The sequence below is a fragment of the Apostichopus japonicus genome, chromosome 13 (genome assembly GCF_037975245.1).
Source record: "Apostichopus japonicus isolate 1M-3 chromosome 13, ASM3797524v1, whole genome shotgun sequence".
NCBI lineage: Eukaryota > Metazoa > Echinodermata > Holothuroidea > Aspidochirotida > Stichopodidae > Apostichopus > Apostichopus japonicus.
In genome coordinates this window covers 25,948,884-25,974,084 of record NC_092573.1, presented here as the reverse complement: position 1 = coordinate 25,974,084, position 25,201 = coordinate 25,948,884, and the positions used below count along the sequence as shown (strand labels likewise).

The 25,201-nt window shown below is 36.0% G+C and overlaps 3 protein-coding genes across 3 annotated transcripts in view; 2 read left to right on the top strand and 1 right to left on the bottom strand.

Moving 5' to 3' along the window:
• The window catches only part of LOC139979037 (uncharacterized), a 31,917-nt gene extending 28,800 nt beyond the window's left edge, over nt 1-3,117 (top strand). Inside the window, exon 32 of the mRNA XM_071989674.1 lies at nt 1,317-3,117. Coding sequence (XP_071845775.1) covers nt 1,317-1,803 — 487 coding nt within the window. The 3' untranslated portion in view covers nt 1,804-3,117. The remainder of the gene's footprint in view (nt 1-1,316) is intronic.
• On the bottom strand, nt 1,643-12,478 carry LOC139979039 (cotranscriptional regulator ARB2A homolog). Its single transcript, XM_071989676.1, has 11 exons — nt 12,258-12,478; nt 10,380-10,431; nt 9,661-9,783; nt 9,008-9,174; nt 7,347-7,538; nt 6,812-6,889; nt 5,894-6,013; nt 5,070-5,183; nt 4,560-4,644; nt 3,763-3,892; nt 1,643-1,783 (listed from the first exon to the last, which is right to left on the bottom strand). The coding sequence occupies exons 1-10, from the start codon at nt 12,324-12,326 to the stop codon at nt 3,774-3,776; spliced, it is 1,119 nt and encodes a 372-aa protein (XP_071845777.1). The 5' UTR covers nt 12,327-12,478; the 3' UTR covers nt 1,643-1,783; nt 3,763-3,773.
• Nucleotides 12,475-21,413, top strand: LOC139979038 (uncharacterized). The gene is made up of 7 exons (XM_071989675.1): nt 12,475-12,608; nt 13,035-13,157; nt 13,681-13,779; nt 14,573-14,665; nt 16,202-16,342; nt 17,429-17,572; nt 17,986-21,413. The coding sequence occupies exons 2-7, from the start codon at nt 13,136-13,138 to the stop codon at nt 21,411-21,413; spliced, it is 3,927 nt and encodes a 1,308-aa protein (XP_071845776.1). The 5' UTR covers nt 12,475-12,608; nt 13,035-13,135.
• The last annotated feature ends 3,788 nt before the right edge of the window (nt 21,414-25,201 follow it).

Here is a 25,201-nt window from a genome sequence, read left to right as displayed (position 1 = left end):
GGTCTTTTACGCAAGATGTAATTTCTTTGGGCTTAATGCACATTTTGGGAGTCTGTCCTGCAGTTTCTACTGAGTATCTACTTAGTGATCTACTGAGTATGAATCAAATTAAGTTTGGACTTGATCAAACTAAGATGAGCTCACCGAGAAAGGTTGTATGAAACATATAAAATATATATTGAAGTCAGTGTTAACTATATCTAAATGACAAATTGGAGAATATCAATTATACAACTGCATCATTTACTGCATTATTTAACTTGACTAGTCAAAACTGATAACCTACAATGTTATGGAATGGTGTAGTATCTAAATCACCTTAAAATTTATGCAAATTAATGCGGAAATGTGAGCTGTAACCTTTAGTATGACAGTACTTCATTACCAAAAGGGTATTAAAAGAGTCACTTCATCTTTAAGATCAAGTTGAGTCAAAAGTTATTCGACTCGACTAAGTCGACCAAGACTGACTCAGATGAGTCTTTAACACCTAGAGTTACTGTATTTTCTCTAAGGAGGAGAGATTCACAAACTTGTTTGAGGCAAGTTACTTTAGAAATGTAGTGACTCTTTACAACATCTGGTATTTCCAAATAGAAGGTCAATAACAGAGAATCATTGAACACTAGTTTCATGACAGAACATTTGAATGAATGATAGTTGTTTTCTGGCTACACCAGCCACCAACCAGAGTTATATAAAGCACTCATTTTACTTGCACTTTTAACAACTTAATTGCACATTTGAGACAGTTCTTTGACAATCTTGGTACACTTGGCAACCTCTTTGCTTTGTTTTTAAAGACTACTCACAATATGGTACCATCTGTAAGCATTAGTGTAGATGAAGAAATAACAGCTAATGACTCATCTGATGCAACAAAGAACATAAGTTTCAAACACAACCAGCATCATTACCAGCAACATTTTTCAAATCATTTTTTTCCCCTCTTCACTGTCCAGTCAAATAGTGATAAATGGTTATAACTCTCTTTTGGTAGGGAACTTTTCTGTATATACCATCATAGTAAGGTTTTATAACCTTAACCTATGCACCATCAAAAGTTAAGTATATGAAAAAGTATAACCTATACAAAAGTACATGAAATAGTATAACCTATGCAAAAGTATATGAAATAGTATAACTTATGTAAAAGTACATGAAATAGTATAATCTATGCAAAAGTACATGAAATATTATAACCTATGCAAAAGTATATGAAAAAGTATAACCTATGCACCAAACTCCGTATTAACATCATATGAAATGACTTGTTTACTGTGCCATCAGAATCTAACCATTTTTATCTCTTATAGGCTCAAATCCAAAATTCCTCTTCGCGACAAAGATGGATCACGACAGAGTTCAGGAGCTCCTACACCAAAGGAATCGCAATCTCCCAAGGATGGTAAGGCTGCCAACCCACAGCAGCTTGCCCAGGCACTCCGGAGACTGTCCACCAAGCCAGGAGCAAAGGCGAATAAACTTTCACCAAATGTCTCAGACTCTGATGAAAGACGTAAGTCTCGGGACATGCCGGCGGTCAGTGGTTACGACGAGAGCCGAAGGACTTCCTTGAATGACCTGGAAGCACGGATCCAGAGACTTTCCTCATCACAGCAGAAATCAATGAAAGATCTGAGGAAGTCTTCCCTGAAACCAGAATCTGACAGCAAGTCAAGTGAGAAGACAACCCCAAGGAAGCAAGCTCACTTTGTGCTGCCCTCTAGCAAGAAATTTGACAAGTCCCCAGCCTCTACACTGTCTGCCAGCTTAGGTAGCTCTAGAAAAGAAGAAAAATGATTGAAAAATGATGGATTCCAGCAAAAAATTTTGCCACAGTTGTTGTAAATTTATGATACCATGAAAGTCCTATAACAATACAAAATTTCATTCCAAATGATGCAAATAGAATAAATTTCTGAAATTATAGAATTTGCATGTGATTATTATTAGTATGAAAACATTTCTGCACAAAGAACTTTCAAATATGGAATGGATTAATTGATTAACTTTCCTTTGGTGAAAATAAGATCAACGAATGTGTTGGGTTAGGTTAATCTCATCCAAGTACTTTTGGACGTATTGATTTGATAAAATTGACCACCAAAGCAGATGTATTTTAAATTATATTATGCCAGTGTTGTTATCACCTTGATGTGGTTTTTGCCACAAGTTTGTTTTTACCCTTTTACAGCTTTAGCAATTTGATGCATTCTCTTTATTGTTATTTAAGGCATTATAAAATTATGAATTGTGACAATAGAACATTCCAGATATTATCACCTTGATCTTTGTTTGTAACCGTCCACAGTCCATACAGAGTAACAAGCCTGTCTTTAAGAGCTGTATAGCTTAGTTAACTAAAGCAGATTATGTCTTCAGCCTAGTAATCAATCCATTCAGAGCTTTTTTATTTATCCTGTTATACCCCCACAGGTATGAATGATTGGTAGAGGCATAACTTGTTAAGACAAGCTTTGAACTAACCTGTATATACCCTTAAATCCTGCTATCATGTGCCTAAGGACCCTTTCAATATTCCAAATCATTTTATAATATTTTTATATCCTTATTTTGATTCCTGCTGATATCAATGTTATAAAATACAATCATATATCTAATGTTGCGCAGCATCGTACTTTGACATATCCCATTTACACCATTGAAGATATACTGCATATTATGGCGTATTATGATATATATCATAAATATTCCGGTTTTGAATATCATAACTATGTATAGAGAAATGGTGCTTTGTGCATGATGTTGTTGCTATGTTATAATTGCATTCCAATATGCTGTTAGATTTAATCAGCTGGAATATTCTCATTGTTTTCTTTGCAGTGTGTGCTATGCTCTTATAAATTATGAATTTCAAATGGATGTTACTACATTTCTCTGTAGACACATTTTATATCTTTTTAATATATTTACAGGAAGTGGCATGTTAAACTCATTGGCTGAAATGACAATCTTCCAGATAGTGCTTAGGGACTTTTAGTGTGCTGTGTGTATCATGAACCACAAACTTATTTATCTTTTTATAAAGGCTCTAAAAATGGATACAATTTGTAAATATATGATTGAATAAATTTCTACAAAAACAAAATAACATATGCATTGTAATTCTCATTTCTTACTTAGACAAATGACAGGAAGTAATACACAACTTCCAAAAATTCATAATTTATATATATATATATACATATATATGTAGTTAATTTTTTTATTGGCCAAAACCTGGGACAGGGTTCGACTAGTGACCATTTGATGCTGTTTTGCACTTTATGACAAAGAAGCAGCTTCTTGAGATTACATTCTTTGATAGCACCTAATCCCCTCCACTCTCCTCTCTTAGATAGCACCTAATCCCCTCCACTCTCCTCTCCTATTTAGCACCTAATGCCCTCCACTCTCCTCTCTTAGAAAGCACCTAATCCCACCACTCTCCTCTCCTATTTAGCACCTAATCCCCTTCACTCTCCTCTCTTAGCACCTAATCCCCTCCACTCTCCTCTCCTATTTAGCACCTAATCCCCTCCACTCTCCTCTCTTAGATAGCACCTAATCCCCTCCACTCTCCTATTTAGCACCTAATCCCCTCCACTCTCCTCTCTTAGATAGCACCTAATCCCCTCCACTCTCCTCTCCTATTTAGCACCTAATCCCCTCCACCCTCCTCTCCCTAGATAGCACCTAACCCCCTCCACTCGCCTCTCCGCTTTCAAGGTAATGTCAGTCTGTCCTCGTTTTGTTTACCAGTTTAACAATTAGAGTTCATCTTTATCAGACGTTGCTTCCTCTGTGGTTGTCTTCTCCAACCTCTCTCCCAGATTTGAAAAGACTGAATCTATGCTCTTCCAAGAAGTTTCTTCATGCTTTTTTGTTCCTGTTAATTGACCAATCAAGAAGTAAAATTACTCAAACAGATTATACTTAATAAGTTTACTTTCAAAGATTTATTCTGACCTGAAATTCAAGTTTCACTACGTATACACAGTTGGGTACTTAAAAATTTCATCCCAATTTGTAGGAAAATCAGAACCCTGTGAACTCATTACAGGGAAGACAAATGTCAGGTGTGACATCTGTCACCATTCCACATCTTGAGATACTGTGTTTAGAAGGTTTCCAGATTTCAAACATAGTTGACCTCAGAAATACATGTGTAAACTTTGTGCAAGATATGGTCCCTCTGATATGCTTACATGTTGAAATTTTGTAATCTGCTGACTTTAAGTGATCTTTGATACCCCCCCCCCAGTGGCCCCTCCTCCCAATAATGGGAACTTTGTACTGATCAAAGCAAAAGCTATGTATGTCCAATGTGACATCTGTCAAATTAGCCATTTTGAGATATCATGTTTACAAGCAAGGAAATCACACAGATATACATACACATAACTGGCCAGCTTACTTGTCTCTAGAGGTGAGTTACCAACAATTGCTTGAACAACCAGGACTTGTTTCATTTAATACCTCGGTAGATCAATTTTCATATTAACATAAAAGTTTTCCTATAGAATAAAAAAAAACTAGGTTGTATCATTTCTCACCTGCAGACAACCTGAGACAGTCTTTAGTGGATTTTTGTACCAATGTATCCAATGGTTCATCAGAGGTAACCCAATTAATAGCATTCTAGAAGACGAGAAGACAATAGATTGTAAAAAAATAAAATAATAATATAGTAACAATAGATGGTATTAGACTTCACCTGTTAAACCTTGGCAAACAGTCTCACATGAATGAAATCGAATCTTATATGTGTTTCCACAAACCAATTACAATTTCTTAAAGTTATTCTGAACAGTTCACGATCAGTTGTGAAAGTGTCCGTGCTATTTTCTGGATGTAATATACACTGATATTGATAATTGATAAGGAACATTCTTTCAGTACTAAAATACCACTTTTGCTAGTAGATGTTCGTGCAGATAATATTTGTGTATCGTTTAATGTGGATGACGTATATACCAACATAGACAAGTGAGAGGCTTAGGTCAAGTCGTAGCCAGGTTTCTCCTATAATACATTTAACATTTATATGGTTATTAACTTATTACCTCAGAATACCAGCGTTGTATATTCCTTGATGCATCGTGAAAGAGCATTGAATGTACGGAGTCTGTCAGAGCCAAAAACATAACCTTCTTGAAGAAACCTCTCCTATTCTTTGCCTCAGAATAAAAATAAATAAATAAAATAAAAACGGGGAGGGGATGGGAGGACAATATAAAATGATGCCATAGAAGTGATAATTATTCAACTCCAAGTTTGGCAAAGAGTTGGAAGAAGGAAGAGAGAGGCCACCAAGCTTAAGCTTTTATGCTTTACTTACTTTGATACATGTAGCATTTTTGGATAATTCCAAAACTATTAAAATAACGATACTATATATAATATTTAAATATTTTGCTGTCCTACAAATTTAGTGTAACGTTTTGAGTACTTCCTTTTATAGCAAATTACAGTATCAACAAATTGTGACATCTGCCAAATATATTGCCAACTGTTAATCTTTATAGCCAATGGTAGTATCAACCTAAATAGCCAAATGTATTGCCAACTGTCAACCTAAATAGCCAAGTATAGTGTCAACCTAAATAGCCAAGTATAGTGTCAACCTAAATAGCCAAGTATAGTGTCAACCTAAATAGCCAAGTATAGTGTCAACCTAAATAGCCAATGTAGTGTCGACTGGCATCCTTAACAGCCAAATGTATTGCCAACTGTCAACTTAAATAGCCAAATCTAGTGTAAACCGTCAACCAACCTAAATAGTCAAATGTTGTCGCCCTATATTACCAACAAAGTTACCATTGGAGGCTTGTTTAGAAACTGATGGAGTATGCAGGTTGCATTTATGTGAAATAAGATGATACCATACCAGGTTAAGTGAGCTGACACCACCAAAGCTATGAGCCACAATGACAACTGTTTTGACTGGACTGTTCTCCAAGAAGTGATCCCAGACATAGAGCACATGAGACTTTGAATTACTGCTACCCTAAAAGGGATAAAAACATCACATTGTTTAACAAAGCCCAAACTTGACAAATACTGGTTTCCTTGTTTTGTTATTAATGACAACAAAAATCCTCCCAGTGAAAAACATTTAACTTTGAAAGACTAAAACAAGTTCTTTCTTGCACAGATATTAGCCTGTGGGTTTTAATAATCTTACTGCTGAAGACTTGTATAGCCTCGAGAATCACACTTACAGTACTAGCGTACATAATTACACAATACACATCCTCTTGTAAAATGAGTCCAATTATTAACGAAAGTTCAGTGAAGACTGGACACTGTGTGACTACTGTATCCTGTTGAATATTTGTTAGGATAACAAAATGTCCAAAAATGGGTTTATTTTCAATAAAAAATTCATGTAAGAAGATTCTTGCAGTAAAATGACAAATACCACTGTTGTTTGTTTCATAAGATCATAGTAAATGAAAATGGCAATTGAACCTTTACGGAAATCAAATCCAGAGTTCTGCTTTTTACGTAATACTGTAATTAACAAAACAGTATATTAAAAACCTCAAATTAAATGTCAATTGTGATTCCTTTAAATACTGGGACCATACAACATATTTTATCACTATAGAATTCACATGAATATTAAATTCAATTTTGAAAGGAAATGAAGGTGTCTAATGGTCTTATGCATATGTCGGTTTACAGTGTGGAAAATCATACTTTCAATTGAGACTAAAATTAAGACAATTGGAAAAAAATTTGACTCAACCCGCACTGAAAACAGTAAACAACTTACTCGCACTGAAACATAAACATGACTTACTCGCACTGATGTCTCTTTTCCATCCTGGTTGGCTGCTTTGTTTAGATTTGAATTTAGCACCATTACTTCAAAGCCCATCTGAACAGAATGACAACAAATGTTATTGGCAAAGTGTTGGAAACAATGATATTAAGAGGCTCATTATTGAGAGGCTCATTATTAAGAGGCTGATTATTGAGAGGCTGATTATTAAGAGGTTGATCATTAATAGGATCATTATTATGAGGATCATTATTAAGACACAGTAATTACACCCCATCACCTCCATTGCCCTCCCCCGGAAGCTCCAATGCCCTCCCATTCACCTCCTCTGCCCTCCCACTCACCTCCACTGCCCTCCCCCTCACCTCCTCTGCCCTTGCCCCTAACCTCCATTGCCCTACCCCTCACCTCCTCTGCCCTCACCCCTAACCTCCATTGCCCTCCCCCTCACCTCCACTGCCCTTCCCAAGAAAGAATCTGATGATAAGGTTTATGTACACCATGGATGAAAGTCATGGACTTATGAGAGAATCTCAGCAAGCTCTGATGTCACCTGTTTAGCTCTTTTGATGTACGGTAGTTGAGTTCCACTGTCCAGACAGTCATTAACAATCAGCCTCCTCGACCACTGACCGGCTCGGACCACCCCATTACCGTGAATCAGTAACAAGACTTTATCAGTCTCAGTGAATTGTTCTTTACTAGTAAAGATAAAACTCTTGGCTTCTGTATCATCAGCATCAATCTAAAACAAAAGTTTTTAATTCATACAAAATTATGATTTAGCTGCTAAGATAATTAAAAAAACCCATCTTCTTTTCTTGTTTAATTAGCACATTCTGCAACCTCCCATTGTTCATAAATGATTTATTCTCTTTTCATCTTTTCTCAAGACAACGATTCACAGTTCAAGTGGAATCTTTAAAAATCTTAACATTTATGGACATGAGAGCAATTGAATGTCATAACTGATTATTGTAATATTTGAATATTCCTTCCGTTGATCAATATTTCCACCGCAAGAACCCTTCTTGCCAGACTCTGCCATTCCAAATCTAGCACATATAACCAAGCTTCTACTGAATTTGTAAGTTATATCAATTCATTAAACTTTTATACCAAAGAGAAGGCCATTTTAATAAATGATGATGCTATATCAGCTAAATCCATTAGATTATATTTCTTGCAAGCTTTAGGTCTAACAGATCCCAGTTATGTCTTTCAATATCCTACCAATGCATAATGTATGCAATCCAACTGACATTGCTTCATGCTGGATGTGATTCCCAGCTTCAGACACCAATGCCAGCATTTATTATGGGCAACAATATCAAACCTGTTAAGGACTTTACAATGGCAATTGACTGTTTGCTATTTGTTAGCAATACTATAGGTTCAAAGACTACCATGGGTGGCTGACTCCTTGCTATGTATTAGCAGTAGGTGCTAAAACTAACATAAAGTGTCTGACTGTTTGCTATGTATTATAGGTGCAAAGACTACATAATAGCTAGTCTATGATACTACGCTATAGTCTTAGTATATCATACTATACAGAGTAAACGCACACAGCACTGTAATGCAACATGTTCTCAGTTATAGATGTCTCTGCATATTATACATCATAACAGTACACGTGCCTCAAGCCTTTCTGTGCATAGATTGTACAACTTCAGCACTACTATACACCTGAGATGCTTTAGCTATGTGTCAAACCCTCTTTTAACTATCAAATAGATTCATTTTATAATAAGCAACAGCAACCTGGTAGGGAGAAGAGTGAGCTTACATTTTTATGCAAATGTTCCTTCCCTTGTTCTATTGTAGAACAAGGTCTATTGTCGAAACCAAAATTGGGTTTGCAGCAGTTACTCTGATCCATCCAAAAATGTGAAATCAAGTGAAGACTATTGATTTAGCCTTATCACTTTGTCTGGTATTATTATCTAGATGTGTCATCTCTGAAAGTGCTAAGTGTTAACTTTATATTTGTTTATAACAATAATGATATCGACCTGGCAATTATTTTACGACACTAAACATCAACACATTAATGTGGGAGCAGCCAAAAGGCTTAAATTACTTACGGTTCACGTCGGGTGGATATCAAATTTACAGGTTTTAGCTCATTTACTTGGATGTTTTTACAATCAGTTGGAAGACCATTCAAGACGGGAAAACCATGAAAAGGATTCAGACCTTAGACCAACTTACAGGAATTGGTATTCTCTTGAGTCCTGCTTCTGTTTCTAAGAGATTATAGACATGTTTGGTGATGACTTCTCCTAGAGCCTCATACCTCTGCTGGTTGTAACTGTGGTCATTCTCTCGGGCAACAAACTCAAATGGTTCCCCTGTCTCCATGTGTTTCAGTTGGCCATCTGCATTTGGGAAGATGGAAACAACAAGATGAAAGGCATTTAAGATATATAGTTCCAGGTTGTTGATGCTGTTACAAGTCACCAGATTAACACAAACATTTCAGCTTATCCTTGTAAAATTACAAGACGTAGTTTTTGAAACCTCCAAATCTCTAACAGTCATTTGAGGATTGTTAAAAATTACTAAATATCTGTCTGGATTATATTAACGACCTTTTGGGGTGGTAGTAATATCTCAGTCTGGATTATCACTACCTTTAGGGTGGTATTAGAATGGGTGTTGTAAACTTGAGCATGGGTGACCATTATCTGATTATCTAGCATATTTTGGGATAACACTGATGACCTTTCAAGCCTGATATTTCTAATCACTATAACTATGAAAAATAAATTTTTCTTTCGTTCTTGATACTACGACAACTACAAATACAAGAAAATATTGTTTGATTGAAGAGCTAGATTTAAACTACAGCATACTTTACTAACTTTTATTGAAGTGGTAATAGAATTCCTTCAGAGTTGTCGGAAACTTGTGCTTCTCTTGCTTTGGTCTCTCTTCGTTGTGATTTAACTTGAGCTTTTTGGCAGAATGAACAGTGTCTCCATCGTCTGTGAAGAAAGGAGGCAGACATTTTCTTGATCTTCGATCAGCGACACAAACCATTAAGAGAGGACAACAACTAAATGACTACATTGTTATTTCCTTTGATGTCAGTGATTACTGTATGAATTAATTATCATAACCAATTAGGCAACTGTTAAATGGTATGGCTTTGTGAGACCAATGTTCTAATTTTTATTTTTTGCAGACTTAGTAAAATCCAGAATGATATCAGAATGGTTCACACAACTAAGACACCTGTTTTGGTACTAATATCTTTCCAAACGGATTAACATCTGGTAGCTCTGCTACATGTAACAGTGGATTTAACTTTAAAAATCTACATGGAGGAACCAGTAAGCCAACAGGTTACTGTATCATATATTGATTCCTTGCCAATTTCATAGGTGTACATAGATCTTTAAAGTCCCCATTATTGGGCAAGGGATGTCACCTTTTTTAAAAGATCACTTGGTTAGCTGTACTGTATATGTCAAATACCTTTAACAATACTTCTTAGCTACAGTGTTTTACTTCATAATAGCACACCACATTAACAGATATTAAAAGAAAATTTGAATGGCCAATTAATACTTAAACTTACCATCTTCATCTTGTCTGATAGCTTTTTCATCACTTAAACTTGCCATTACAACCTACAAAGTATGAAAAATAGCAATAATTTAAATATTAATACTGAATATTTTAACAAAATTTTGATATTTATATTCCTAGGCTATAGTGCCAGATATGGATAGCAAACTTATTTAATAATTTGTTGCATACATGTATTGTGTAACACTCAAGCAACAGACATTATGATTGTACACTAACTATGCATGGCATAATCTGTACTGGCTACTAAATAAAACGAGTAGTGAAAGTAGACTATACATCAGAATCTATTAAATTTTAATTTAAGCTACATTTTAATTATTTGCAGTTTACCAATTTCAACAATATTATTGTTATGTCATGGCTATTGGCTTAGATTTTAATATTACTATTTTCCTGGATTAGAATAGATCAAGGATTTTATTTCCATAGTTACAGTGATATCTTGAGGGACCAAAGGTAGTGACTAGTGACTAAGACTTTTTTAACTTCTGTCATAAGGTATCCAGTCAAAACGTCCCTTTACCAAAACGTCCCCGCTTTTTTAAGACCAAAACGTCCCCGCTTTTTACCAAAACGTCCCCGCAGTCAAAACGTCCCCGTGAGTCAAAACGTCCCCGCTTTTATAATCAGTTGGAATGCAAGTGTGGATGTTTTTAGTTCAAATCAAAGAGTAAGGTTAAGTATAGTTTAGGATGAAAACACAGTTTTTAGGAGTGGGAAGTGCCGGGTATGAGGGCGGAAACATTTTTGAGTATAATTTTCTGAGGTAAGATACTAGAAAAGGGAATGCAAGAGGGCTGTAGGGTAATAGGATTTTTTTGAAACACGAGTTGGTTTCTGAATGAATGAATATATATGATATTGAGGGAAGGGAATATAAAAGAATTTTTGTTTTGTTTATGTACAACAAGTTACTTTTGGAATATGTGAGACGGACTGGATGAAAGTGATATATATTTTCCTACAGCACATACGTTTATTTTTTTCTGAAGACACTTTATATTTTTGATTTTCGTGATTGTTTGCCTATTTTGCTACCCTTTTCCAGAATTTATTCTGCCTTCTTATTTTTTGATGGTCTAGAAGGGGGACTACGGCTAAAGCCCCAGCCCCTTTCCCGTCTCTGCCCTAAACGATATATAGTCCTTCATGATTTATTTAGCGCCTGTAATCCTGTAATCCAACTTGCATGCCGATAACTTAGCCAAATAATAACTTAAAATTAATATATATTAACAACTGTGAATGAATGTATTAGACGGGGACGTTTTGACTTACGGGGACGTTTTGACCAACGGGGACGTTTAGACCAACGGGGACGTTTTGACCAAAAGCGGGGACGTTTTGGTACGGGGACGTTTTGGTAAAGGGACGTTTTGACTGGTAAGCTGTCATAAATTTCCATAGTTTCACATTGTAAGGTGCCAGTACACATACAGATAATAAGATTTTTTCACCACTGTTTAGACTTTCATGCTAAATTTTTACTATGAGAGCTCATAACCAGATGTAATGCTACTTCCCTTCCCTGATTGCTACACCAACAGATATTTTCCTGACAGCTAGGCAAATGTCCACAGTAAATATGACAAGCTGGTTATGTAGCCTTAAACCAAAAAATACCTAGCATAGGCCTAGGTTATACACCTAAGTTACATACACAAGATTTGACGATCTTGGCAAGTAGCTACAAGCACTAGCAGGCTTTGGACTAAGCTTAACTAAACCTAACTAAGTTAGTCAAAAGTTAGCCAGGTCTAGTTATAGCCGAATGTTACTCTAACGGAGGTCAGCCTAACTAAGTTAGGTTTCAATAGGCCCAACTTAAGTTACAGCGAAATAAAAGGGAATAGACTTTCCATACCTTCAGCAGTAGAAGTGAGATCCAGCCGAGAAATATCACAGCAGCTGCTTGGTTACAATAAATATTCATTAATTATATATACTGATGACACTTAAAATCTGTTGTTGTTTTACTCAGGACTATAGTAATACATCGATGTGACGTGCGTCCTGCTAGGCGCCAAGGCAAGTGTGAAGCAAAGTTACATTTCGCAGAACTAGCCTAAATGCATCCTGCCTAGCATAGACCCATACTGATTGAATAATATTTAAGTTACATGCAACCCACCGCTTGAGTGTGAGGGAGAAGTTGCGATGGAGAACTAGAACGTGCTAGAAACCTTGGTCTAAGCTTCGTGCTTTAGAAAATGAGGTGACTGTTGACCAAATTCAGCTTGAAAATGCCCATTCATTAGTTAGTCAAGTTAATGCATCAAACTGGTCATGCCTTAGGCCTACGTTACATAAGCTGGTAAAGAAGCCCCTTATCCTTATCCTAACGTGGGATAGACTTGTGTAGGGCCTAGGTAAGGTGACCATATTTTTTTCCAGGAATACTCTAATAATAATAATCAGCAGTTATTTTTAGGAAGCATAAGCGACCACAAATGTGGGAGAGACCCGAAAGGGCTTATGGATTACAACTTACACGCCAGGTGGCTTCCAATTCAACATTTTAACTCAAATTTAGAATCTTTCCTATTGAAAGTCATTTCAGATGGGAAAAACATAGATTGCCCATGGATGAACATGGATGTACAACAAGGAAAGCATTATCATTTTACTTTCTTTTCTATAGGCTCTGGACACCAGACACCAAACAAGGAGGACACAGCCTTACAGTTAATCATTCCAAAGGAACCAGAGTCACATGGTGATCATGAAAATCTAATAACCAGAATGAATAAAAATATATTAACAGGTACAGAATAAAATTCACAAATTGTGTGAAATATAATAATAATAAATGATAAATATTTGAGAGCATTCAGTATGAAAGCATACTTAATAGTGCCATGCAAATAAATATTATATATTGCAGAAAGTAAACATTAAAGTAAAAATTTAACATTACGAATTATCAAGTTCCACACGCCATCATGCCAAGTTCTTTAGTGTGTGTGACCTTCAATTTCTTTCAGCTGAAGTGCAACTGAAGCCCTTGGCAGAACAATACCCATCTTTGTGGTATAAGAGATGTATCTATTATTTTACTCTTGTTGACAATCCATGCTTCTTTAGGATTGCTCATTTCAGAGGATGCAAGGTGGACACCGTACTTACCGTACATTGTTGGAAATTCATGTCAATGAATTTCAATATAATACTGCATAAGCTTTCAATTCATTTCAACAAGATGCTGAAATGTAGCAAAAATTTACTGTGTGGTAGTGACTATCAACATGAACTGATGGCTAAGATGCAATTTCTATGTTTATTATTAGATGAAAATGGAGATGCAGTGATCATCAAGACAGAACCCTCAGATCAAGAGGAAGATGGGGACACTCCGATGGTGACTGAAGTAACAACTCCAGGGATGGGTAAGAAGCGGAATTCTGAAGGTTTTTGCAAAAGCCCATCTGAATTAAGTTTCTTTTAGTTGTGACCTCACATAGTTTAGTTTAGAGACCCAAGGATCAGGAAACCTAACAGTAGCTTATTTGAGACCCTATCCGTGTTAAAAATAAGTATATTGAAGATATCAAAAAGTAAAGTAAAGGTGAGATTGGGTAAAATCATGGGAAGGGGGGATAACATCTGATATTGTGGTATTTGATTCTGTGTTTGTTTCCACTCATGTATTATCCAGGTCTTTACAATGACCTTGCTTAAAGGGATAAAAAGTTCTGAGATGTACAAAAGAATATGTACAATACAAAGCTTATGAAATGTGGGATGCTGATCTAACCCCTTGCGTCATAGCTTGTTCCATGATTGAACAACAATCTTTCGCAGTTAATAGGGAACTTTATCATTTATACAGACTGTCGTATATATCCTTACAAAGCCATAGATACGGCTCTGGGTCATATTGCTTGTGATCTCTACTGTTTACAGATCTCCAAAGATTTTGTATAGCGCTGTAACATGTTCCTCTTTCTGATTGGTTGATGACCAGACGTGTGTCATTTTGCCGAAATAGAATTAGAAAGCGGTATATTGGCAGACTGGTAAATCATGAGATCTCCATAGCCTTCTGGTCACTGTTTATGGTTTGCTTGTTTGTAATCTCTCTGACTTCCTGAAAGAACTAGGGGATCTTTCAGTCATGAAGTATGCCTCCAGCATCAGCCATATTTGCAGTGTCACCATTTTGTTTTATTCTTATTGCAGGTGGAGAAATGTGTCAAATAAAATCTGAAAATGGCAGCTTTACAAGTTACTTGAGCAATTTCAATGTGAAGCAGGAGGAGTTTCCAGATGCAGGTGAGATTGCCTCCAACTGATATACACTGAATATATCTATGCCATCTCACATTTATTCTCTATTATTGTTCTTGTTGTTTTGTTTTTCTACTAAATGAATTCCTGATATGATATTTTAATGTGTAGAGTGAATGCTAATAATTCTATACATATTAAAGAAGATCATATCAAATGTTACTAGGTTTACAATCATCAATGCATAACGATGTTTGCTATGCATTACTTCTTCCTCATTGTGTTTCGTTCCTCTTATTTTACTTTTCCATAATTGGTAGCATTCTTCCAAAATTACTATCACATCAGCCCCGCCTCCCTCAAAGAAAAAAAAATTGTTTTTGTTGTCTTCAAATCTTCTACGTTTTAACTCACCAATTTGGCAATTCATCTCAATGTTTTGATTTTTAATCTAAGAATTTCATTACTGTATCACAAATTTTGTCATCAAAGAATAACATATGCAAAATGTTGATGTTTTATCTTAAAAGTTTGATCTCAACCTCAGCATTTCATCATTTTATGTCAAAATTTGGTAAGGGTTTTACCTAAATAACTTACGACATTTCGTTTTGGAACTTTGACACTTTATCTGAAAACTTTGACCTTTCATCCCAATATTTAGACAAGATTCTGATGTTATATCTTGATAGAGATTCAATTGAAAATTTTGACTTGTCATCTTTCACGTTTCATCACAAAAATTTTGTGTCAAAATTTCAGTGTTTTACCTTGATATTTTGGCAATTTGTCTCAAAACTTTGACAATGTTTCTTGAAGTTATGACATTGCATCTCAAAATGTTGACACTCTCTCCCGACATTTCCACAACTTGTCCCTGAAGTTATTGCACTGTTAAAACTGACATTTTATATAAAAGTTTTTGTAAAAATACATAAATTTATATAAGTTAATATAAAGTTTATATGAAATTTTAATTTTAAATATTGACATAAAATCCAAAATTTCAACAGTGGTGAAAATGGGTCACTTCATTTTTCATAGTACGGTGTAAGTGCCAGCATCCATGACACTTGCACTAGATGTTGTTGGGAAATTCCACACTTTTTGACAATTATGAGTTTGTTGTCTGGCAAACAATGCCAGCAACCCTTCCCACACCAGTGTAGATGCTTAGTGATGCCCTGATTGTAATTTTATCTCCTACCTTTGACATTTAATCTTAAAATGTAGCTCAAAATTTGGACAATTTTATCCCTAAAATTTGAACTTTTCATCTTAAACTTAAAGTTTATATTTTCATCTTAAACTTAAAACTTCAACATTTAATCCCAAAATTTTTAGTTTTCAATATTTGACAGGAAAAATCTGAATCTCCAACAGATTATGATAGTGAAATATTGTTACACAAATGCAAAGATGCCTGGAGGTTTTTTACTAAACATTTCTAGCACTTTAATATGATTCATAAGATTCGTTAACTCAACAATAACTTGACTCGCAAAATTCTACTCTACATTATCCAGACTGCATTAAATAATTTCTATGCTAGAGTATTTGAAACATATTACTTTCACACAGTGAGTTACTCTGTCTTCATCAATGATGCGCTGGCCTGTTTCGACGACGACGGGACTGAAGTAGCTTTGGAAAACGATCGAGTGAATGTAAAAGAAGAAGATTATGAGCACAGAGAGGGAGAGGAGAAAGATGGACTTTTGGGTAAGAAGAACGTAAAATAATTAATTGTTGGTGTTAATTTGGTTGACTGTGTTAATTAATAGTTGGTGTAAGAAAAAAGAAAAAACAAGAGAGATAGAAGAGGAAAATGAATTTCATTTTCAATTTAATCAAGTTTGGTGTTTTCTCATTAAAGAGATGTTCATTCTGAAGGCAAAAAAGGTTTTTTCTTCTTAAAAAGTAACATTAATTTCTGCAGTGGTGGGTGTAGCAGGACTTTTGATGACCAGCTCTATGATTTGTAAAATACTTGATAAAAATGTTGTGACTCTATCTTGCATCGACAGACTGAGTGAAGTTGTCATGGAAACGAGATTGGCAACTTTGTTATCAGTGAAACTGTTTTGTATACTTACGTATGTGTAGAGAGAATAGACATTATTTGTACAGAAACTTGCATTTCGGTGACACCTTTAATTCAGAGTAAATCTGCAGTAACGCAACAATCCAGTTTGTATCAAAGTAAAGGAGAAAATATAAAGGAATCAGTACAAGACATCATAGACAACACTGGTGTGATCTTTTTCGTGAAACAAACTGTTTTTTTAGAGTTGGAATTTAAGAAGATGCTGAGACTTGGCGTTCCAACCTAGCAAACCTTGTGGAATATTTTTGCCTTTTCTACCGTGGCTCAATCTCTGTAAATAAAATATTTAAATCATTTTAGTTTTAATCTGTGTTGATATTTGCAACATTCTGTGGTTTTATCATACATGACAGACTACGAGGAATAGGCCAGGTGCCCTAAAAATGCAAAATAACACTTCAGTCAAAACAATTCACAAAATAATATATTGCAAAGGAAAGAAAGCAATTAATACATTATATTGTGGGACTGGTTTCTGTATTGGATTAAAACTTTAATAAGTTTCTTTTAGAGTGGGGGTTGGGATGTGGGGGTAGGGAAGGGGGAGGGGGGTAAAAGTATGTTTAAATACAAGGTGACTTGCTTAGAAAGTTACAAACAGAAAATTTAACTTTATGTGTATTAAAATTCTCGCAAAATGTTGTGGTTGTAACTTAAAATATTTGACATACTGTTCTTATTTTGTTGCTCTTTTTATTAAGGTAACTCAAGAGAAATGATCAAAGTAGAAAATGCTGATTTACATTTATCAAGAACTGCTCCAGATTACAGTGATTGTGAAATTCCTGAAGGAAATGACTCCACTGACAGTAATTGTTCTGAAAAGCTGGATGTTGATGACACAGGTAAAGATTTTTTTTTCTTTCTTAAAAGGATTAATTTTGCACTTGATAACTGACTTGTTGGACTTTGTGACACTTTTAATGACAAACATTGTTTGGTGGTCAGTATCGGTCTCAAATATGCCAGAAATATGCTGTATGCATACTTACTTCTGTAACTGAACAGTCCATTAGCTTGACAAATAAAGTTTTGTTTCAAATAATTATGGAAAAAGGCAAACATCTGAAACATTGATGATATTTGGTGATAATAGCTAGGAGGATGTAGTAGTTTGGATTAATTGAAGTCTAATTTTGAGCAATAGTTTGTAGGGTTTGGTTAGAATCGCCAAGAATCGATTCTTTAAGTTGGAAAATGCTACTCTATAAATAGCCTACAAATTTGTCAAAATATGTTGTCTTCTGTTATTTTTTAGAGGGCTTCGAGCAGATCAAAGAGTGGATCAAACAAACCAAACAGGAAATCTCAATTGTGAACAGAAATTCAGATCTCGGTGTCCCTTCTCCAGATCGACCAAGGATTGGTGATAATTACAGAGAGACTCTTCAGAAAGAGAAAGCTTTAGTTTGTAGACATTGCGGCAAACATTGCTCCAACAAAAATACTCTGGCCAAACATCGGCGCCGGACACATGATATCACAGTGGATTACAGGCCTTTCAAATGCCAAACTTGCCATGTGTGTTTCAAGTACAAGGACTCTTTTGAAAGGCATTTAGAAACACACGCTCCAAAGGAACGTCACAAGTGTGACCTCTGCGGTAAAGATTTCAGTCACAAAAAGTCTCTAGTCAGACACCGAAAGAAACGTCACAGAAAGAGATGTGAAAGCCACGCTACAACTACAGCAGATGATGTGACAACTACATCTAAAATGAGCCATGTCTTTCTCTGCCTGAGGGAAGCTAATAGCAATCCGACCACAACTAATAATATCAATCAACTAGCAGGTAATAAAACTAATCAAACACCACATAAGAAAACCAATCAGCTAGCAGTTAATAAAACCAATCAAATAGTACATACTGAAACCAGTCAAACAGCACATAAGAAAACCAAACAAATGGCACATAAGAAAACCAATCAAATAGCACGTATTGAAACCAATCAAATATCACGTATTGAAACCAATCAAATAGCACGTATTGAAACCAATCAAATAGCACGTACTGAAACCAAGCAAATAGCATGTAATGAACCCAATCATTTTGAACGTACTAAAACCAATCAAATAGCACGTAATGAAACCAATCAAATAGCACGTACTGAAACCAATAGAATAGCACGTACTGATTCCAAGCAAATAGCAAGTACTGATTACAATAAAATAGCATGTACTGAAATCAATCAAATAGCATGTACTGATTCCAAGCAAATAGCATGTACTGATTCTAAGAAAATAGTATGTAATGAACCCAATCATATAGCGTGTACTGAAACCAATCAAATAGCAAGTAATGATTCCAGTGAAATAGCACGTACTGATTCCAAGCAAATAGCACGTAATGAACCCTGTCAAATTGCCTGTACTGAAAAAAATCAAATAGCTCGTAATGAAACCAATCAAATAGCACGTACTGAAACCAATCATATAGCAAGTACTGATTCCAATCAAATAGCACGTAATGAACCCAATCAAATAGCAGGTAATGCTATCAATCAAATAGCACGTAATGAAACCAGTCAAATAGCACATACTGAAACCAATCAAATAGCACATAATGAAACCAATCAAATAGCACGTAATGATGCCAATCAAATAGCACGTACTGAAACCAATCAAATAGCACGTACTGATGCTGATCCCATGAAGTGTATTAATACTAACCAGGAGATATGTAGTACTAGCAATAATAACACCAATGAAACAGATAATAACATTTCCAAGGTGGTGAGACGTAACCATGGCAATCAGATCATGTCTAATGATATCAGTCCAATGCCATGTGTTGACTCCAATCCATTTGTGTGCCAAATATGCAATCGAAGGTTTATAACCAAGAGTAACTTGGTAACCCATCAGTTATTACACAGCAGTGAAGCAGAGTCCTACTATTGTCACATTTGCGACGAGATATTTCATGAACAGCAAAGTTTTATCCTTCATCACCGAGTGCATGACAACGTGAATTCGTATCAGCCTTTGGTGTCTGAGGACATTTCCCCGAAAGAGAACTCGCCACAGAGCCATCGAAAGTCACAGACAGATGTAAATTACAAACCCACTGGTAGCCGACTATGTAAAAAGAATGGAAATGGTCGCTCAGATGGCCTACCACCTCAGACTAGAACTTTGACTGGCAGGGTACAGAGAAGAAGTCAAAATGGTAACTCACAGAAACTTAGACCACCTAGAATAAGCTCTCAAGACTCTTTGAGCTTCCACGGGAATTCACCTACAAATGCAAATCCCTCGGAGGAAACGACTCTCGTAGAGAAAGATGTCGAGTCCATCCCAGTTTCTGACAGTGAAGATCTCAATAGATTTGTATGTAAGACATGCGGGAAAGCGTTCAAGTCCAGGAAATGTTTGGCTCTACACGAAAGAGTACACAGTGGTTTGAAACCTTTCAAATGCACAACTTGTCTTCAGGCCTTCAGGTTAAAAATACTGTTAACTCGTCACCAAAGGATTCACACAGATGAGGCACCGCAGGTATGTCCCATCTGTGGGAAGGTATTTGCCGCCGCCAGTAGTACACGTAGACACATTCTAACAACTCATACAAGCCAAAGGCCTCATAAGTGTGAACTTTGTGGCAAAACCTTCAAAACTGCAGGTAGTAAAACACGGCACAAGAAAATACACACCGGTGAGAGGCCTTTCTCTTGTGAGATTTGTGGTCGGACTTTCATCTGCAGAAGCCACCAACTTCGTCACCAGACGGTACATACAGGCCAGAAACCCTTTGAATGTGACATTTGTCAGAAGCATTTCTCAGAGAGAAGTAGTGTGAAGATGCACAAGATGGCAGTGCATACCAAAGAGAGACCCTTCACCTGCACCACATGCAACAAAAGTTTCTCCTCTAGCTCTAAATTGTTACGTCATAACAGGGTCCACACAGCAGAGAAACCGTTTGAGTGCAACATCTGTCACAAACACTTTCAAGGTAGAGATTTGCTCAGAACCCATACTAAGAGGCACGCCGGTGAAAGACCTCACCAATGCCAGGTCTGTCAGAAACGATTCTTTGATAAGACCTCACTCATTCAGCACGGTAGGGTACATTCTAACGAAACCCCATACCAATGTAAGTTTTGCCAGAGGCCTTTCAAATATCGCGATTGCCTGAGGCTTCACGAGAGGATTCACACGGGAGAGAGACCGTACGCATGTGGGTTTTGCCAGAAAGCGTTCAGAAGCAATAGCGATCGTTTACGCCACGAGAGAATCCACACGGGTGAGAAGCCGTTCGTTTGCAAAATATGTAACCGAGGCTTCTCCTGCTGCGGGAACCTTAGCAGACATCATAAAAGTAGACATTCAGGTGAATCGAAACAGTTCTCTTGTGACATCTGCACCAATATCTTCCCTGAAAATTGCAGCTTAGTTCACCATTTTAGAATTCATGGAATCGTAAAGCCGTTTCAATGTAACGTCTGTCATCATGCCTTCTCCCATAAATTAAGTCTCGATGAACACGAGAGGCAGAAAGGATGTGGAAAGCCATCAAAACAGGAAGAATCTGATGATGAAATGGATAGTATTGTTGGTAGTGACACCCAAGTATTAACATTAAGCAGACCTGTTGATGATAGGCCATACCACTGTCATCTCTGTAATGAAGGCTTTGCCCGAGAGGCAGCTCTTCTCAGGCATGAAAAGTTACACTACAGTTGATAAACTTAACGCAGCTACATGAACTACAAACTCATTTGGGGTTCTTGTGCCCGCCATGGTGTCTAAATGTCTACCACTGTGTCACTCAGTGTACCTGTCAGGGTATCATTTTTCCTGTCAGGGTATCATTTTACCTGCCTGGGTATCATTTTACCTGTCAGGGTATCATTTTATCTGTCAGGGTATCATATTACCTGTCAGGGTATCATTTTACCCGCCTGGGTATCATTTTACCCGCCTGGGTATCATTTTACCTGCCTGGGTATCATTTTACCTGTCAGGGTATCAGTTTACCTGCCTGGGTATCAGTGTTTTTCCTTAGGTGATTTTTCTGCAACAGTTGCATTGAACTATTGTATCTACAATCAGAAACTCATGCCCAGAAAGTTGATCAAGTTGCAACCGAGTTGGACTTGAAAAGTCATAACAAAAGATGATGCAGAATTGTTTGCATCGGTTAGTTCCATTTTCACCAAGAAGATTAATTTCACTGGTCACCCAGGCAAGCAAACTAGGACAGAATGAAGTACAGGGAAAAGTTTGCCTTAGACTAAAGATACGGGGAAAAAAGTATTGAGGTATAAAAGTTTTATTTTTATGTGTCTTGGATAAATTGTATTAAGTATGCTTCGTTGCAATGACATGGCTAGCCTTCATGAGTAAACATGGTTTGTTTCAGCTGAATCTTTGTGCACAGTTTTATATATTCGACTAATATCAATCATTAAGAACAGAACAAACTAGGTTGAAGTCTTCGTCATCAGTTTAAATATATGCAAATTATTGAATATGCAAACATTCGACTAAAATCAAAGCAGCCAGTGCAAACATTCAACTAATATGATAATATCAATCTGTTTATAGCAAAAGTAGGATGATGTGTTTGTTATATGTTTGAAATATGCAAATGATTGAATATGCAAACTATTGCACACTTTACTCTTCCAAATGTGGAAGTGAACAACTGTCATTATGATTTCTCCATCTCAGCAAATGAATATATCGTTGAAGAAGTTGAGTGGTTGCCTTATCAGTGGTCTTCCATTCATTTTATTGTGTAAATCTTGAAACTTTTCATTCCATTAACAGAGAGACTGTGTAAATCTTTAGTTTGAAACTTTGATTCCACTAGAAGAGAGATGGGATCTCATATGTAGATTTAATAATATTATTGTCTTAATGTCTTCCCAAGATTTTTACACGGATTATGATAAAAGTAAAATACAATATAAAATAGAAACAGATATTTTAAAAGCAATGAAGTTATGAGTTTATCATTTCACATTCAATAATAATTTGTGCCTTCTATAATGTGCCTCTTAGTTAAGTAATTCAGGATTTGACAAATGAAATCATGTTTCCAATTGTTTTCAGTGTATTATTTTAAGTGGAGAGGACATTTATATATTTATACATTTGTGTGCATTGCTTGGTTTTAACTCAAAATACAATGATCCAGTCTAAAGTAACCAGGTCACCCACCATCTTCATTAAATTGTGCTTTAGTTTTTACAGTTTTTTTAATATTGTTTCCCTTTTCTACCAAAGAACATGGATGAATGTAACAATATGGTTTTCATTCCTTGTAGACGACAGAAGGAATCTAGCAATGAGGTCAGCCAGCAAGGGGGGGGGAGGGGGGGTTAAAACCTTTAAAGCAATGAAGCTGAATTATTTTGTTCTAAAGTTGAGACATTTCTTTTGTTTCAAGTCAATGTTTGTTTAAGGCTAGCAGAACTCAATCCCTAAAAACCTTTATTCCGAGTTAGGGAGTGGTCAGTAATAAGCTTTTGGTTTCAGCATTACATTTTGTGCAAGGACATGATGTACAGAAATGCACATAATTAGTCAGATCTTAGTTAATATTGTTGTTATGAAGTTGAGAATGATTTGTATTTTTAAGAACCTTATTAGTAATTCTTGAAAGTTTAAACCATGTCAGGGTAATATTTCATTGCTCTCACTGTCTTGATGTACATCCATGCTCTCACCATACTTAATTGGTACAGGTTTAAGATGCTGTTTTAAGATGTCATTTGTATCTAAGCTTAATCAGATATACTGCACAATAACATAAAATGCTCACAATTATCAATATTAATTTAAGATTTACTTTGACTCAAAACACTTGACCTTAACCTGTTATTTTGCCACTATTAGTGCTTGACAGATATTGTCCAAATATTTGCCCAAATATGATGCTAATGGAAGGTCATTTCAATTCCACAGAGGTCAAATTCTGGATATCTTGTGAGCTTGCAAACTCAAGTACCTCTATGATGAATGGCATGTATGTCTCACTAACTGTAATAGGAATTGACCGTTCCTCTTTGAAGTGGCTGAGAGGGTTTTCCACTCTCACTAATAACTGTTATCTGTCATCAACATTGCAAGGATCAAGTTATATGGTATGATGTTCTGGTACTTGACTTCAGAACACATTTTCCTCAGTTGCTCTATCAATCAGGTGATTCCATACACAATTGAAGCATATAAGGCAAGGAATCACTAAGCATGCTAGCTTTCTGGTTTCATATCTCATTTTTCAATAATAAATTTCACTTTTAAATTCATTAAATGCTTGTTTTCTTCATATGTTATTCTATTTTTCTTATATTATTATTTTGATAAGCAATTCAAATTTATAATACTGCACCTTAATGACATGACTGAAAAAAACTTGCTCTTGAAGTTAAAACAAACTCTTACAACTTATATGTAATAGTAGTTTTGAAATCAGCTATAAATTTGTCAATATTCACTTTCTCTTTACAGTTAATTGGGTATTTCTTTTGTTAGTTCTCATATAATTACTTTCAATGAATTATTTGCCCTTGAGGGGATCATTTTCTTCCCAATGTTGCTTAGCAACACAAGTCAAACAATGCAGTCTTTCAACAAATTTGAGTCTCATCAAGTAAGACCCTGTCATGACATTGTGGACTATCTAAGATGTGGACATTGTGGACTATCTAAGATGTGAATTACTCAGGTCTTGAACTAAATCTCTGTGTCTTCAATACAAGTAATATGCTTAGAATACATCAAATAAATACAACTCAGTGGGTATAGTCCTTGTATAGACTCTGTTAATAAGACTAGAAACCAAACATCTAAGACAAAACTGTTTTATATTTCATTCTCCTCTTTAAGTTTTCTGCTGGAGGTATCAGAGTACCCTCAGTGAGAGCTTTTGAAAATCTATGCAGAAATTTAATCTTGTCATATTGATTCCTTGCCAAAGGCAAAAGGAATCCATGCAGTTGTTTGTATGTGAGTGTGCATGCGCATGTGACTGCTGCTTGTGAACATGATATCTCAAGAAGGGTAAATTTAAGTGATCTCATACTTGGCGTGGATGCCCAATATTGAGTACAAAGCCCTATTGGGTTTGGTGGAGGCCAAAGGTCAAGATTGGTCACCAGAGGTCAAACTGTGAAAACCTTGTGAACACGATGATGTCTCAAGAAGGGGAGCAGAAATGAATCTGGTACATGGTGTGTGAATGGCCCGTATATTGAGTACACAAAACCAGTTGTTTTTGGTAGTGGTCAAAGGTTATTTGAAGTCAATCATATGAATATCTTTTGTTCCAAAATGCTCAATAGTGCACAGGCATGTATATTTATACTCTTGCTAAGATAATGGAGTAATGCATATGTGTGCGGGGGGGGGGGGAGGGGGTGGGAGTTGAAGGAGGTGGTAGGGGGAGGGGAAGAATGACTTCGAAGTTATTATGGGTTGGTTTGCTCAAAATAATTCTTTTGTACTGTATGTTATGAGATTAT

What these genes read in the sequence shown, in the direction of transcription:
- LOC139979038 (XM_071989675.1), top strand. Translation starts at nt 13,136, where the DNA reads ATGAATAAAAATATATTAACAG. An exon ending in AGTAACAACTCCAGGGATGG is followed by an intron (nt 13,780 to 14,572) that starts GTAAGAAGCGGA and finishes TTCTTATTGCAG; the next exon opens with GTGGAGAAATGTGTCAAATA. An exon ending in GGAGGAGTTTCCAGATGCAG is followed by an intron (nt 14,666 to 16,201) that starts GTGAGATTGCCT and finishes ACTTTCACACAG; the next exon opens with TGAGTTACTCTGTCTTCATC.
- LOC139979039 (XM_071989676.1), bottom strand. Translation starts at nt 12,326, where the DNA reads ATGAATATTTATTGTAACCAAGCAGCTGCTGTGATATTTCTCGGCTGG. An exon ending in TCTCACTTCTACTGCTGAAG is followed by an intron (nt 10,432 to 12,257) that starts GTATGGAAAGTC and finishes CATACTTTGTAG; the next exon opens with GTTGTAATGGCAAGTTTAAG. An exon ending in CTGTCTCAGGTTGTCTGCAG is followed by an intron (nt 3,893 to 4,559) that starts GTGAGAAATGAT and finishes GTCAATTAACAG; the next exon opens with GAACAAAAAAGCATGAAGAA.